The following is a 15,759-nucleotide window of genomic DNA, read 5'->3' as shown; positions in this document are numbered from 1 at the left end:
TAAATTTAATAAAAGTGAACTAATTTAAGTAATTTCGAGCGATGGATTAGATAATAGCGAATTTCCCAATATTTGAATAATGATAATTAATTATTATCAGTCTTATTCAAATATGATATAATCATTAAATGAAATTCTAGCTACATACTAATAAATATAAATAAAATATGTTTACTTATGAATATATATATCATTAAGCTGTTAGTAAAACGTCAACTTTATGTAGAGCAGTGGTTTCCAAACTTTATGTTACAGGGAGGAGCGCCTCACAGTTTGAATAACTCTGATGTAGAGTGAACTAACAAGTAAGAGGTTAGGTAGAATCAAACTTCATCTGTAAATTGTTAATAAATGTTATTAAATTTCATGAATTAGTAAAAAAATATATGCAGTAATAATGACAAAAGAGCTTGGGATCATTTCAAATAAAACTTAATGCTATGATAATATTCATTTAGATGCAAGTATAATTAACTGATGTTACATGAAGTAACAACCAGAATTTTCAAGTGGATTAGAGATAATGAACGATAATCAATTGACAGAAGTTAAAAGTTAGGTTTGATTGTAATCCGACATAACTGCTAAATCTTTCCATGGATTAATGATTAAATATTGCAATTAATAGTAGAAACTATTTTATAAATAATCAAGTAAAATAAATAATTACGTTAGCCCTTTGGCCAGCCTATTAATATATATTTTTTTATTTATGTATAAATTGTACTTTTTTTTTCTCTTCTTCTTATGTATCGATGTTTGGCCAATAAATTATTATTATTATTATTAAATAATTAATATTCGTTTAAAAATAATAATGAGATATACAAAATTATAAGAATAATTAACTGATGTAACATAAAAAAGCAAGTGAGCTTTGCAATTGGATTAGAGATAATTATATTAGTCAAACAAATATTGTAGTAATAATAACAAAAGATCGACAAGTAATTGAGCAAAACAAAAAGTTATTATTCGTTATAAATAATAATGACATGACAAAAACTGTATTCTTACAGTTGCAATTGACGTAGTGATAATTGATGTTGTCATGTTATATAATAATAATAATTTATTATATACAAAGCTAAAACGAATTAAATCAATATTTCCACAATAAGAAAATATGAATATTACTAAATAAGATATCTTAGTTTATGAGTAAAAAGATAAGTTTATTGAAGCAATGCAAAGGTAATATTTATTATAAAATTATAATGAGATTAGGAAACTGTAATCATAGTGCACTAATGTTACATAATGGTTTTAAAATTGATAATTAAGAGTAAGTTCCCAAGTAGGCGTTGCAACTGGGGCAGTGGTGATCAATGTTTTGACAGGAGTCCACCAAATACGGTACGCACATGCAGGGGCAACAACTGAAAAAAAAGGTAAAGTAAGTAAGTAATATTGCAGGTATTGAAAATCAGGAACTCACAAGATACAGAGGAAGGCGGCTAATGCGTGCGTCCGAAAATTTGGACGTATTGTCACCGTCGTCATAATATCGGCATGACAATTTGGACACACGCAATGTTGATTTATCGGTCCGAAATTGACGATCGGTCTTACTTGAATGCCGGCTAATCCAATTGGCGGCGGCACATTCGCTGTTGGCACAGCACCTGCAATTAAAGAACAACAAAAATTAATTGTATTTTAGATATTTACCCTGTTTATTATACGCACCGTACGGCGGAGGCGGATCATCCACTAAATTGTATTTATCCATCTCATCTGCAAACAATTCATCTGCCAACGGTTTCCTCACTCGAGATGACTCACTGAAATATTTATAATCAATAAGATTTTTGTTGCATTTGATAAGCTTATCTTTTCTGATATTTCAAGAATCGTAATCATTCGCTTTTTTTATATTTACCTACATTTTAAGACATGTATTCAGTTCACAATGTGTAATTGCTTGTCTCTCTTTTTTTTTTGTTTTTAATAGAATCTCCGGTGTTGTTAAGTTAATGATAATACAAAATCTCATAAAATATAATAATTAATATAATTCAAGCAAATTACAACTCTAATATCATGTTTACTGTAAAATGGACGCAATAACGTTTATCAGGAATACTAATATTGATATAAAAAGAACTGGAATTAGAATATTATCGTAAAATTGATTACCGTATTGCGTTGTCAGGAAAAATAACGTCGGTTTGCTTAACAAAATGTTCACTAAAGGTAAAAGTATGATGTTTACTACATGTGTCTGCGTATGGACGTATTGAACGTTGACACTGGTTCACCAGTGGTGTAACAATGGAATTGGATATTCAGTAGTTTTAAATAAAAACTTTCGTTCGGTCAATCCAAATATAAAATTACAATAATCGTCATACAATTATAATTTATTTAATTAATTATAAGCATAATTTATTTCCTTTTTTTTAAATTATTTGTATTAACTTAAATGTTCTACAGGACATTGCACAAATTGCACAAACAGAGACTAGAAATAGAGAAAATAACGATCATTTATGTAGAATTAAATTTATTTTACTCTTATTAATTAAAATTAAGTGAGGTTAAAATATTTTTGATGCATTGACCCAATTAGTATTTGAAATAATACTCATTTATTAAACATATCATACTTTTAGTTATTTCATGTAATTCAATATTTTCAAAAAATAAGTAATTTAGTTTGAAATAATTATCCAAAATACTTTATATCTTATTGTCTATTCATTATTATACATTTAATTTTGAAGCTACAGTAATTGCTTCAAAACTTTGCATAAAACTGTGAAATATTACTCCAAAAATCTCGATTATTACGTGTGTGTCATTAAGTTATCTGTATTGCATCAATGCTTATTATTAGTTTTTCTCTTTTTCTCGATTAATTTGTATTCAATACACTATTTCATAATATTTGTTCACGTTATGCAATTTTCCTTGTAATTATTTTATGATGAAAGCTATGTGTCACTTAATAATCTAGCAAATGTTGTTTAATTGCTTTCATATTGTTTGCGTATAAATAGTAATAGATAAAACGTAAACTAAATATGAAATTAGTACAAAGTATTAGTACACTCATACATAGAATAACGAGTTGGATTTGGAGTTATTCCATTTGACACAATAATATTTCTTCCTAAATCAGGATAATTTACAGGAAAACGCATTCAATATAATTTATTCTTTTTGTAAAATTTCCACTGAAAAACTATCATCTTCTAAAATCATTTTCATCGATATTTTCGAAACCTCTTGATTGGACCTCCTAGATAACTTCGTTTATGTTATTTTCTGGAGACAGAAGGATTTGAACAAGTCATAAGATTTTCATTTTCAATCTATTTTATTTTTTTACAATATATACAGCAACAAATAAAACTTAATTTCTATTCCAATGATCAATCAGAGAACATGCATTCAAATATTGCCGATAACATGATTTTCAGATTTTGAAGTAGAGAATCCCAGTGAATTCCATCGGCTTGATGCTGCATCCCCAATACACTGTTTGGTGCGTTGTTATGGCCCTATTTCTTTGAAAATGAGGAAAGTCAGCCAGAAAGAATGAATGGGACAAAGCTTGACGTTTTGGAGATTAAATAATTTAAAAAAATGTTTTTGTAAAAGTTATTTTATTATTCAGTTTTTTAGGCGCCACCTTTTAGTACAACTTCTGAAAACATTTCATCGGATGATTGTCAGGTGTTGGCTTAAAATTGGAATAGTTTTTATGTTAAATGCGTTTGAAATTGCGGACTTAAATATTATAATATTTTAAACTTTTCTGAAAAAAAAGTAAATATTTTAACTACTTATTAACTATTTATTGAATTATAAAATTGAATATCTTAACTAAGATTCATTATATTTAAGTATCAACTAATCAACTTAATTTATTGAGTTCTTCTGTATTACCAATTGCGCAATAGATTGTTATTATTGAATCGAAGGAATAATACGAATGTTATTAATAATTCGAAAACATTGAAAGTTGATATTATCAACATTTTTCCTTTCAGCATTTCTAATAGACTTGAACAAATTTCTGTAAATACGTGATTTCTATTGGTACACGCCATCTACTTGAAATATACAATAAAATCACCGGAACATGTTTTATATTGCGTTTTAAAATTATTCCTCTATTTTTTATTACTGCCCGATAAAACTGAACTGTAACGCTACAATGAATATAAAAAGCAAATTGAAATCGTTTGATTTAACTCTGCTGATTTGTAATCATTGAAATGCATGTACAATATGTTTTAGAGCTGATTCAATTGATGTACGTTCCGATGTAATTCTCGCACTCCGGGCAGAAATGATCAACGTTCATGCAGATGGGACAGATGTAAGGTATGAAGCAGAGACTGAAAATGATAAAAACATAGTTAACTTTCTCATTAGGAAGATGGGTTTGGTGTATAGATACCAGCATATGCAGAGGCCGACTGCTTTCAGGTGGGTTTTGATCGATGGGACGATATTGATTTCTGTTGTCACATAGTAGTGACAGTGCGGGCAGCTCACTATCTGGGGCTTCGGTCCTAAAGGGACAACAGAATAGGGCGTATCGTGATCTACACGTCTGTTGTTGATCTGCGATTCAGAGGGATTCATCGGCCTTTTTGCGGACACTTTACAATTTTGCCATGCGGCGAATTTTCGGAGCGGGCGTGTTAACTTTGACAACTGAATTATTATTGAACGTCACCTTAAATTTCACATTTACAATCTGACATTTCTGTTTGTTGTGAAGGTGAACGCCCTTCGCAAGAACTTTTTAATCTTTTCAAACACTGTTTATTGGGTGGGTCAATAAAGATTTGTGAGGCTTTCAGAAAATTGGGATAGTTGGGTGCGAATGCTTTACCAAGAATGTGAAAGAAGTTGTGATATTTAAATGACTGTAAATTTAAGCCCTTCTACGTGTGACATTTCTTCAGCTAAGGATTTTGTTAATTGTAGCCATAAAGTTTATTATACGCTCGAATATATTTTCCAGATTTATGGCAATCAGAAATTAAACTTAATCTGTTCTTTTGTATTTTTATCACTGAAATTTATCATCTGCATGTATTTTATAAATGCATAGGAACCGGATTTCCTATGTGCATGTGATAAAAGATGTATATTTTACTTTGTATCAGTTTTTCGGTTTGTATTTAGTTTTTGCATTTTTAAGGTTCTCGTGTTGTCCCTAAATAGAGGGATAATGAAAGTTTATTTTAATTTTAAGTATTACAACAATATTCTAACATTATGAATTAAAAAATATAAATATATAAGACAAAGAATAATTGCAGGAACAGAATTAAATAGATTTTATTTTGATTTCGCATAAACAAAATGCTTAAGTTCTCTTATAATTTTAAAAGATTTTAATTCTATATAATTCATGAATTGTAGCAAGAAGTGTACGAAATTGAATAAAAGGAAGAAATAGAATGTAAAATATGTCAAGTTTTAACTAGTAACATTGAATGTATTTACCTTCAGGTCCTTGATTGACAGGTATATTGAAGCATCTTAAAGATTAGGGCGTTAAACGATAGTTCCTTTGGGAAATAGAGATTTTTCAGTAAATTATTGGCGTGGCAACAAAACAAACTCAAACAGTTGGTGTGCACCTTAGCGGGTTTTGTACCTGCTTTGTCGCTGGACCCTGGCCACGCACAGACTCAGTAGGTGTTCAGTTCTGAACCCCTCCAAAACATATTGGGATGAACCAACCACCACAAGACGAGACCAGAGAAAAAAGTTTCCAATCGCATCAAGCAGTCTGACGGAGCGCACCTGACAACAATCTTGTGATGTGAATCGGTGAAGAAGAAGACGAAAAAAAAACAGTGTTAGTGTGTAGTTCAATTCCAGTTTGAAGAGAGAAGTTAAGGAATAATAATAATTTAAAGATGTATAGTTTGGAGGACTTTGAAGTTATAAGTATTTTGGGGACGCACCTGAACTCGACTTATTACAAGGTGAAAAACAAGACGAGCGGCGAAGGGTTCATATGGAAAGCTATCAATTACGAGGAGTATTCGAACGATTCTAAAGACCTGATTAAGAGAATTGCGAAGCGTAAACTAGAAGACAGTGAGAACAGTTTGAAAGTGCATGATTATATAATTCATGATGAATCGGTTACAATTTATTTAATCATAGATTACTGCGAATACGGCTCATTGTACAGCATCATCTCCAAGTGCATCAAAAACGACGAATGCATCGAGGAAAGTTTCCTCTGGTACCTGATTTACAGGCTGGCGAAATTGGCGAAGGAATTTGGAAGCGTTAACATGCACGACGTATTTATAAATGATCAGTACAATGTGAGACATTTAAATTTTCCGCTGAATTCGAATCAAGAAGCGGTTACAAATTCGTTTTCGGAGATTCTCCACATGCTAATACACAGACAAACCAAATACAGTCAGAACGAAGATTTCCCAACGCACTACAGCAGCGAACTGAAGAATCTGTTTCATTTCATAACCACAGAAACGCCGATGACTTTGGATGCAGTCCTATGCCATCCAACTGCTTTATCCAAATTGAATTACATTAAAAACACGAGCATTTTTCATAAGTTATCGAAATCCCAGATCGATGATATAGATTTGGAAAAGCTATACCAAACCAAATTGGAGAATCTGCGCACCAGAGAAGCGATTTTGAAGAGCGCAGAGGATAAGTTAAAGGAGAAACAACGTAATTTGGAAAATAGGGAGAAGAAAATTTCTCTGATGGAAAGAGTAGTTAAAGAAAAGATTTCACGTGCTGAATTGTATTTGAAACGATCACGAGAGCAAAAGGCTAGCAACAACACTTTAAATAAAGGTTCGTATTGTTATTACATTGATTTCGATTGAATAATTAAATTTATTTGTTATTTTCAGCGAAAATTCAGAGAACGCTTTACGATAATTTAGATACTTCGTTTTCTGCGGATTGCGGCGAAAGCGTAATCATGCCTACCAGCAAGAAGCTGAACGTGGATAACATCGTAAAACCCATTCAGCTGTGCAGGACGATTTCGGAGAGGAGGACGGTGCGTTTCAAGCAGCAAAGTCCTCTCAAGGATATACACAATATGAAGAAGGAACTCGCACAGAAAGTGAGACCCAACCAATCGGATTCGGAGAAAACTTCGGAAAGCAGTTCGGAAAAAGGGGGCACTCTGGAAAAGAGCAAACCGAAAAAGTTCCTACTTTCATCGATGTTTTCGAAGAAACATAAGAAGATTGCTAATTCGATTAGCTCTTCTTCGGATTGTATTTCTGGTCACACCTACGAGGAGATCGACAATAAGCAACAGAACGAGCAGAAGCCTATCGGGTGGACGGAAGAGAGTAAAAGACATGCCTTCGACTTGCTGAGGATTATGAACGGAGGTGTAAATTCCGACGAGTTCGGGCATCAAATTCAACACACTTACCTTTAGATGCAATATTTTTTTGTTACAAATGTATATATTATATAGACTGTTTATTAATTTAGATACTTTATCGCCTCAACGAATTGATGCAAAATATATTATAAAAGTAATTAGTCTCTTAATAACCTTATTAACCATTACCATTTCATTTTTATTTATAATTAAGTTTCTCACAATCTACGGACTGTTATGAAGAAACTTAACTAAAGAATTTATTTATCATTGAATTAATATTATGACAATCTTTCTGAGAAGATATCAGAAAAACAAGTGAATAATACTTACTTGCTAAATACAATAAATGTTATTAATAGCCTGAGTCAGCAACCGCGATATCTCGTTTTTAAACAAACATTTATAAAATTAGCACGCAATGATAATAACGAAGAGATATACGAATCTTCATAGTAAAATATTAAAAAGCCATAATAATTTGTTTTAATTATAAAAGTTATTTTTTATGACTGGTGTAGAAATGTGCACTACTTGTGTAACAGATTATAATATAAGCAGCTGTGGTTATTATTTTTAATATAAATATTCAATGTTCTTTTTTAACCAACTATAAACATCTGAGACATTTATTTAATGTAAATAGTAAATCATCTTTATGTAATAACAAGTAAAACAATTAAATTAAAAAATAAAATCTTGCTTTGGATATTGCATGGAAGTTCATCAAACTCTGTAATTATCTATAAAAATGAAGGATATATCTGAAAATGATGTTTCATTACAAATGTACATTGATTGTTTACTTAATAAACATACTTTATTAGATTACTACTTTAGCATAATTACAATTAAATTAGGGCCAAGTAGGCTTTTCTCCTTCCTTGAGGGTCCTTCCATACAAAGCACTCTTATCCCTGAAAAGGGTCATCCTCTCAGTTTCCTTGGCATCCAAGAAATATCCTATGCCATAACCGATCAAAGGAATAATCAGCCATTGAGCTCCTTTAGGAATAATCGGATACATGATCATGTCTCTTCCTCAGTTTGCACTCCTGTGTGTAGGTGTAATCAGCGTATATTGTGCTCACTACAAAAGCGGGAAGGAGAGTTACTAAAGAATAACGGCTAAATAAACGACCAATTTGTATGGCCATCAATGCACCTGCAAAATTACATCACTGTGATTTGAGGTTATAATTTGGATTTCTAATTTTGAATCATTAACGAATTTTCTATGGAAAAGTACACATATGATATGAAAAGGAACAAGTTAAGACAGTTACCTGAATGTTAATGGAAAATCTTCAGAAGTATCTGAAGAAATTTTGAAGATACAAATGTAATACTGGGGGTGAACTGTCACAGCACAAGGTATGCAACCAGCTATATCGATGAAATAACGTCAGGTTATATAATTCGTGGATTATTTGCGAGGTTAAGGTTAGATGGCGCTCACATCGAAAAACAATCGCAGAAACTAATGGTTACGGCGACTTCCGTTGTCTCGCTCGCACTCACAGGTTGGTAGCGCGGGATGAGCGAAATCGCTCGTACGGAAAAATATGAAGAGATATATATTGAAGGACCGCAACTCCGGCGGCGTTTTTGTGTTTGTGCAAGGGACAATTAGGTGGCCGAATTTTTTGCAGACCCTGAGGTGAGCAACACGTTTCTACATTAAATTCCTTATACTTTTTCCTCGTTCAGGCAAATCCTGCAGGATAACAACGAAATGTCACAAATCGGTCGCAATGTTTTTGTTTGAAATTCAAAGCTACCTGCGAGATCGATTTCGCTCTCTCTGCCGATTTCCGCTTTTGCCGTTGCAATCTGAGCGCCAATTGCAATCGCCGTTTGGGCTCACCGTAAACAATTGCCCTTATCGACGTGTTGCTGCATTTCCGATTTGTTATTGCTGTTTGTTTCTGCTTGTTGCAGGCATGTTAATGGAGGCATTCAGGAATAATTTCGATTGTTGTGCGCTGCAGATTTGAATTGTTCGACAAGAAACATCCCAACCATAAATATACACAAAAATATCCAGCAAATTCCTAAGGTAACAAGAATAAATTCACATGGCTCTTGTCCGTAGTATAGAGGCTATTTGCATAATGCACTTTGCAAATGTATTTTTAACCGTGGTCTAAATTTAACCAGCTTCCTGCTGTGCAGTTTGCACGCGGCAGTTCATTTTCCTGCACCACTTACCCCCATTTCGTGTATTTCAAGCTTTGACATCATTTGCTTCATGTTACATACGCAGAAATTGCAATTTTCTTATATACCAACCTAGGTCAATAATTAAGAACGCACTGTCAACAAATTGCTTTTGTTTACGAAACATGCAACAAATAGTATTTTTTGTCAAGGTTAAAGCAATTATCGTATAATCATATTTCATGCAAGTTTTATAAAATATTATATATTAGTAAATACTTAAAAAATATAGGTTTAATGAATATCCTTAATTAAATTGCATACATTTGTTATACAAATAAGCAGTAAATTTAAAAAATAGCAATTTATTGATAACAACTAATGAAACATTTTTAAATACTTACAAAGATGCAATCTTTGGATCTTTTAATGCTTACCGTTAAGCACGTAATACTATACGTATTAATAAATGTATGGCAAAGGAAGTAAAATAATACTTATTGTTTGTTATTAATACTGGACACAATGAAATCTCTGTTGAGTCATTAAGTACTTGTCCAAATTTGATAAATACAAGTAGTTTATTGAAATGTAAGAGGTGGAAAGTATTTCCATACATCATTGCAAGTACAACTGCAATATACTGTTATTAATGACTACCATTTTCTACTTGTTCTTGTTAAGGTCCCATTATTTAATTGAAGATCATTAGATTGTCTACTAATCGTTTATATACGAAAACTTCTTTATTTTGTTTACACCATCAGTCCACTAAATTTGGCTGAGTTTCGAACTCGCCACCTTTGCATAGCCATTGCGCTATGAGCTGCGTTGAAGAAGTAAAAATACAAAATTATTTGTCAACTTTTTTAAAAAGAGATATCATCAAACATCTGGAAACATTACAGAACTATTGTTTTTTTTTTTAATTTCTTACCTGCATTTCAATGTAACTTTCTTTCCTTGTGATTTTATTTCAACTTTAAAAAAATATTCTAAGAAGGTTTCATGTCCTTTACCTGATTGACAAAAGCGGACGAGAGTACAAAAATAATTGCACGTTGAGTAGAATAGTAAATAATATTGGACTATATATGTTTTTTTTCTTATTGTTGTAGTTAAAATGAAATTGAATATTTCGTTCCCGGCAACTGGTTGCCAAAAACTGTTTGAAATTGTGGATGACCACAAAGTAAGAATATTTTACGATAAACGTATGGGATCCGAGGTGTTAGGCGATCCTCTTGGAGATGATTGGAAAGGTTATATCTTTAAAATAAGCGGCGGCAACGATAAGCAAGGATTCCCGATGAAGCAGGGCGTCCTGACGAACGGAAGGGTCCGTCTGCTCCTCAGCACAGGACATTCCTGCTTCCGCCCCAGAAGGGACGGTGAAAGACGCAGGAAATCTGTACGCGGTTGCATCGTTGACGGTAATTTGAGCGTCCTGTCTCTAGTGATCGTTCGCAAAGGCGATAAAGACATTCCCGGTCTAACAGACGTTTCGATACCGCGCCGTTTGGGTCCTAAAAGGGCCAACAATATTCGCAAATTGTTTAATTTGTCCAAAGATGACGATGTGCGTCAGTACGTCGTGAAGCGTCCATTGCCGGCCAAGGAAGGCCAAAGGCAACGCTTCAAGGCACCGAAGATCCAGAGACTGGTGACTCCTGAGCGTCTGCAGCGCAAGAGGCATCTTGCTGCGGCCAAGAACAAGAGACGAACCGAAGGCAAGGAGAAGGCTAACACTTACAAGAAGCTGCTTGCTCAGAGATACAAGGAATCCAAGCAGCGTCGTCAGGAAGCCAAGCGTCGTCGCTCTGCCAGTCTGAGGGACAGCAAAACCAGCGTCGAGAGTGCCTAAACAGATAAATTAACATGAACACATAATTTTGTTTCCCTTTGGTGTGCATATATTTATTCGTTACTTCTTGCACCTGTCTTTTCACGTTTATTTTTCAGTTTTCAAATTTAGCCTAGTAGTAATATTGTCATCACAGAATGTAAAACGCGTATAACTGATAAGAATGGGTAGATACATACAGAAATCTTAAAAGTTAATGTGTAATTTATCTCGCTCACCTTTGTTTTTTTTATTTCTTAGTGTTTTGAATCCAGTTTTCATTTAGTGTTTTGTTTGTTTGTGTGAACATTTTATTTAAATAAAGATTAAATAATATTTATTAGGCAATTTCCGTTTTTGTTTTATTTTTTTTCTCAATAAACTTAGAACCAAAGAAATGTTTGTACATTGTAAAATTACAATTATTTGATGAGTCTAGTATTTAGGATATATAGGGTAACTTACAAAATTTCTTTAATAATAAAATAGATGTGTCTTAAAATTTTAAATTATTTACTTAATGAATATGTACAAAATTGTAAACTAATTGTATTGCAAATTAAAGATGAAAATTTATTGAAACGTATATTTATAGATGATTATATTTCAATATTTGTTTTGTATAGAAATAAAATTTGACAATTGACCACCCTTATTTTAAATAATAAATATTGTAGACACTAATCACACAATCATTTTATTGATTTCGTTTTCTATATTATTAGCACGTGTCATTTACATCCGTAAACTGTCAGTAGCAGAAAATTAAGAGATAATGAAAAAATATTTGTATCTATTGATTTATTGTTTCTTAATACGACAATAATTCTATACTTATTTTCAGATTTTAAACTAAATGCTCGACTGTTCATAATGGACGGGACACAGATAATATATCATATTTTTCTTCGAATTCGGAGATAATTAATTTTTGGACTTTTGTATAATTAACTTTAATGATCTTTGTAATTTTCTTAATATTAAATCAAAATTTAATATACATTAATTATTTTGTGATACACATACATTAAAACAAAGAACTTGTCTTATTCACAATCATTGAATTGAAAGCACGTATATTACAATTATTATCATTAGTTATAGCTTAGTGTAAGCTGACTAAACCACTCATGAACAATGTAATCAGGATTATAAAATTGTAAAAAAAAATGGAAAAAACAGAACAGTCTTATCATTATATATTTTTTATGTTCGTATGTATATATTTCATGATAAATTATTTTACTGAACATTCTGTGCTTAAGACTATAGAATGGTTATTACTATGTTGTCGTGTCCAGTATTAAGAACTCTTTGGACACTTTGGATTATCTCGTTATGGAGTCTTAGAGGGGTTTATGAATATTAAATGCAATATTCTTAATTAGTTTTACTGTACACATCAGAGTTTTTATTGAGAAGTCAACTATGCAACTGTTGATCTCGTGAATTATTAACTAAGAGATACATTCTCCTCATAAGTTAATAATTAGGAAGACATTGTTCTTCCTTCGACTCTCCATGTAAGACCATGTTCTCACTTCAACACTCCAACTAAGATTATCTTCTTTCTTCGGCCCTCCAAGTAAGACTATTTTTATGATTCTACCCAAATGTTTAAGGAAGGAAGAAGGCTGTTGAGTGGTGATAAAATAAACGCAACTATTTGATTTCATGTGTAACCGATTGTATATTTGAAGGCTACGTGAAATATGCTTTGAACTAATTACTAACAAATCTACATATTAATTATACAATAAATGATAACAAAAAGGTCGTGGTCGTAACAAAAGGACAATACAACTGTGGAGGGAATTGACAGGATGCTGACATCTCGGCAATTTTGAAGAACTTCACAGCTGTTTTCCAGCATGTTAAATGTACCGATAAACCGTACTTAATCAGTATATAGGCAACATATGGTTTTAAAAAATGTGTGCAGCAGATTTTTATGTTTTCACTATGAATTTTGCCATTATTTTCTTAATTTTTAGAATCCAAGAAATCTGCTATTTTCGATACGTATTCAGTTTGATGAAATGAAGATATAAATTGGGTTTTTGCTACATTCTTAGAATTTGGAGAGACAACAAAGAGGGTTTACAAATACTGCGGTCAAGGATAAACCCGCACAAAATTAATTTGGAGTGTTTTATTGAAATAAATAGCATTAATAGAACCTTTTTTTTTATCACAATACAGAAGAACGTAGCTCTTGGACAAATTGGTGATGGATGTCTCTGCAACTGACGTAAATTATCTTCTTGAAGGACACATGAAGAGAAAGCCGAAGAGAAATAATTACATCTGAAAATTATACTGGTTCTTCCATTTAAAGTATTATTCTTATGTTAAATAAATCTTCTCCTTTCTCTTCACCTCATCCTCAATTGACTATTTGTTTTTCCTATTAAGATTATTTAATTTCTGCAATGCTTCAAAAACCAATAGTTTCAATTCAGTAATTGTCTTTTCGTTTTTCTCTATCATTTCCATCATCATTATCTTCTTAAACCTTAAACTTGCTCATCAAGCTTCCAAATTTTCTTGTTTCCTTCGGGGACCATCTAGTGAAATTTCAAAATTGAAATGCATAAGCATAATGCGCTCCTATTCATAAGAAAATACACAGCCTCATCCTCTGTATTTTCTTATGAAATAAGAATAATGCGCCCTTGTTCATAAATACACGGGATGGAATTTACTGAATTCGTTAATGTAATCAAGTAATTATATAAATTAAAAAGTTTTGTTAAATTTAGACAAAGATCATTTTAAGAAAATCTTAAGAGTAATGTAATTCAGTGATTCAAACAATTATAATTCTACCTAATCTCTCTAATCATATTTAAATACTATGGATTATGAGTATACTTTATTTTATTGAAAGATTGAATGAGAAGAGTGCTCGGAAGTGGAAAGTAAATATATTCCTTAAATAATTTATTTTATATTAATGAATACACGTTAATGCAATACAATGATGATGAACTTTATTTTAAAACTTATTTGTATATATTTACTTTTCGTCGATAAGTTTTTTATCTTTAAATTGAAATTGACAGTATATCTTCTGGCTACAGCATATACTATTATTAGTAACTGAATGTTGATAAGCAAATGATTTTAGTTAATATACATTATTGAATTGTGATTTTTTTTTCTCTCGCTGCTGTTTGCGTCGACTTCTGGTCAGTGGCGGATTTAGCACTTCAGAGGACCCAGGTGCAATTTAATTGTGTCTAAATATTTCCAATTCAAATATTTTTTTAGCTAAAAAATAATGACGGAAGTGTCGATTTCGAAGAGCAGCATTGAGGTTGTCGTGGGTCCAATTTAATATTTGAGGACCAAGACGCGCGCATATGCGTTAATCCGCCACTGCTCCCGGTCATGGGCAAGTATAAAGCAAGCCATTGAACGTGACTAAATGCCAGTTGTAGTGAGTTGTAGTTCTAGAGCTAGCCGTGAGGTTACATTTTACTGCCGGTTTATTTACCATTAACATCATTACCATCATCGAGTTCATAATCCTTTTTGTAGGCACAAACAATTCAGACGTTGATTACGTGGTGCACTGAAAGGAAAAAAAATTGGTAAGATTCTTCATTCAATCATTTTATTTGAACTTATAACATTCTATTGTATTTGCAAGAAATCAAACTAGTTCTGCTAAAATCATCATCATCCAGATATCCTAACTTTTGAATTTGTTTTAATTCATTTAGATTAGATAAAATTTAACACTAGGTATTATAATTTTCTTTCAAACAGTTTGTAAGTTTCAGTTTTTTAAAATATAATATTAAAAAAATATAAATTGTATGGTACTATTTAGATTAATAGTCAATTTATATGACAATATATCAAAGTTTGTTAATGATTAATATTAATTAATTATTTGCTAATTATACATTTTATGTTGATTAATTAAAAGTAAAAATTTATGTTTGTTTTAGATTTAAAAAAAAATGGCAATTAAAAATATATGCTGTCTGGGAGCTGGCTATGTTGGTGGACCAACTTGCAGTGTTATAGCTTGGAAATGTCCTGATGTTAAAGTCACAGTAGTGGACTTGAGTGTGGAAAGGATTGCACAGTGGAACTCAGAGAAGTTACCCATATATGAGGTAAGAATACAATCTCATTGCATTGAATTTATGAATTAAATTTATTCTTCTTGACTTGCAGCCACTCTTAGATGATGTAGTAAAGGAATGCCGAGGCAAGAATCTCTTCTTCACCAATGACGTCAAATCAGCCATCCTTGATGCGGACCTAATATTTATATCTGTCAATACTCCAACAAAAACCTTCGGCAACGGAAAGGTAAACAATTATTATTTCATTCAATGAAAGCATTTCGCAATTGCTGATATTGAGCAAA

General features: G+C 31.9%; 5 protein-coding genes across 8 annotated transcripts in view; 3 read left to right on the top strand and 2 right to left on the bottom strand.

The window, feature by feature from the left end:
• Window positions 1-1,188: 1,188 nt before the first annotated feature.
• LOC108562394 (lipopolysaccharide-induced tumor necrosis factor-alpha factor homolog) lies at window positions 1,189-2,264 on the bottom strand. Its single transcript, XM_017920708.1, has 4 exons — window positions 2,140-2,264; window positions 1,690-1,784; window positions 1,439-1,625; window positions 1,189-1,379 (listed from the first exon to the last, which is right to left on the bottom strand). The coding sequence occupies exons 2-4, from the start codon at window positions 1,730-1,732 to the stop codon at window positions 1,280-1,282; spliced, it is 330 nt and encodes a 109-aa protein (XP_017776197.1). The 5' UTR covers window positions 1,733-1,784; window positions 2,140-2,264; the 3' UTR covers window positions 1,189-1,279.
• A 1,987-nt stretch (window positions 2,265-4,251) lies between these two features.
• On the bottom strand, window positions 4,252-4,609 carry LOC108562396 (lipopolysaccharide-induced tumor necrosis factor-alpha factor-like). Its single transcript, XM_017920711.1, has 2 exons — window positions 4,412-4,609; window positions 4,252-4,349 (listed from the first exon to the last, which is right to left on the bottom strand). Exons 1-2 carry the CDS (start codon window positions 4,597-4,599, stop codon window positions 4,256-4,258), a joined length of 282 nt encoding a protein of 93 aa, XP_017776200.1. The 5' UTR covers window positions 4,600-4,609; the 3' UTR covers window positions 4,252-4,255.
• Window positions 4,610-5,884: 1,275 nt separating this feature from the next.
• Window positions 5,885-7,488, top strand: LOC108562389 (serine/threonine-protein kinase Nek2-like). Of its 2 annotated transcripts, XM_017920701.1 has the most exons (3): window positions 5,885-6,084; window positions 6,145-6,819; window positions 6,879-7,488. In XM_017920701.1, exons 1-3 carry the CDS (start codon window positions 5,892-5,894, stop codon window positions 7,421-7,423), a joined length of 1,413 nt encoding a protein of 470 aa, XP_017776190.1. In that variant the 5' UTR covers window positions 5,885-5,891; the 3' UTR covers window positions 7,424-7,488. The 2 variants fall into 2 exon arrangements, with proteins under 2 accessions (XP_017776190.1, XP_017776189.1); XM_017920700.1 differs by having other exon boundaries at window positions 5,885-6,819.
• A 1,438-nt stretch (window positions 7,489-8,926) lies between these two features.
• Window positions 8,927-11,653, top strand: LOC108562404 (40S ribosomal protein S6-like). 2 transcript variants are annotated; one of them, XM_017920718.1, is made up of 3 exons: window positions 8,927-9,029; window positions 9,311-9,428; window positions 10,648-11,652. In XM_017920718.1, the coding sequence occupies exon 3, from the start codon at window positions 10,653-10,655 to the stop codon at window positions 11,391-11,393; it is 741 nt and encodes a 246-aa protein (XP_017776207.1). In that variant the 5' UTR covers window positions 8,927-9,029; window positions 9,311-9,428; window positions 10,648-10,652; the 3' UTR covers window positions 11,394-11,652. The 2 variants fall into 2 exon arrangements, with proteins under 2 accessions (XP_017776207.1, XP_017776208.1); XM_017920719.1 differs by lacking the exon at window positions 9,311-9,428 and having other exon boundaries at window positions 8,932-9,029; window positions 10,648-11,653.
• A 3,130-nt stretch (window positions 11,654-14,783) lies between these two features.
• The window catches only part of LOC108562381 (UDP-glucose 6-dehydrogenase-like), a 3,179-nt gene continuing 2,203 nt past the window's right edge, over window positions 14,784-15,759 (top strand). For both annotated transcript variants that reach the window (XM_017920690.1, XM_017920689.1), the window contains exons 1-3: window positions 14,784-14,968; window positions 15,332-15,502; window positions 15,564-15,701. In XM_017920690.1, coding sequence (XP_017776179.1) covers window positions 15,344-15,502; window positions 15,564-15,701 — 297 coding nt within the window. In that variant the 5' untranslated portion in view covers window positions 14,784-14,968; window positions 15,332-15,343. The remainder of the gene's footprint in view (window positions 14,969-15,331; window positions 15,503-15,563; window positions 15,702-15,759) is intronic.

This window comes from Nicrophorus vespilloides, unplaced genomic scaffold (assembly GCF_001412225.1).
Source record: "Nicrophorus vespilloides isolate i.1.1-1 unplaced genomic scaffold, Nicve_v1.0, whole genome shotgun sequence".
Classification (NCBI taxonomy): Eukaryota; Metazoa; Arthropoda; class Insecta; order Coleoptera; family Silphidae; genus Nicrophorus; species Nicrophorus vespilloides.
The sequence above is the reverse complement of the archived record's forward strand: the minus strand, read 5'-3'. Positions and strand labels throughout refer to the sequence as shown.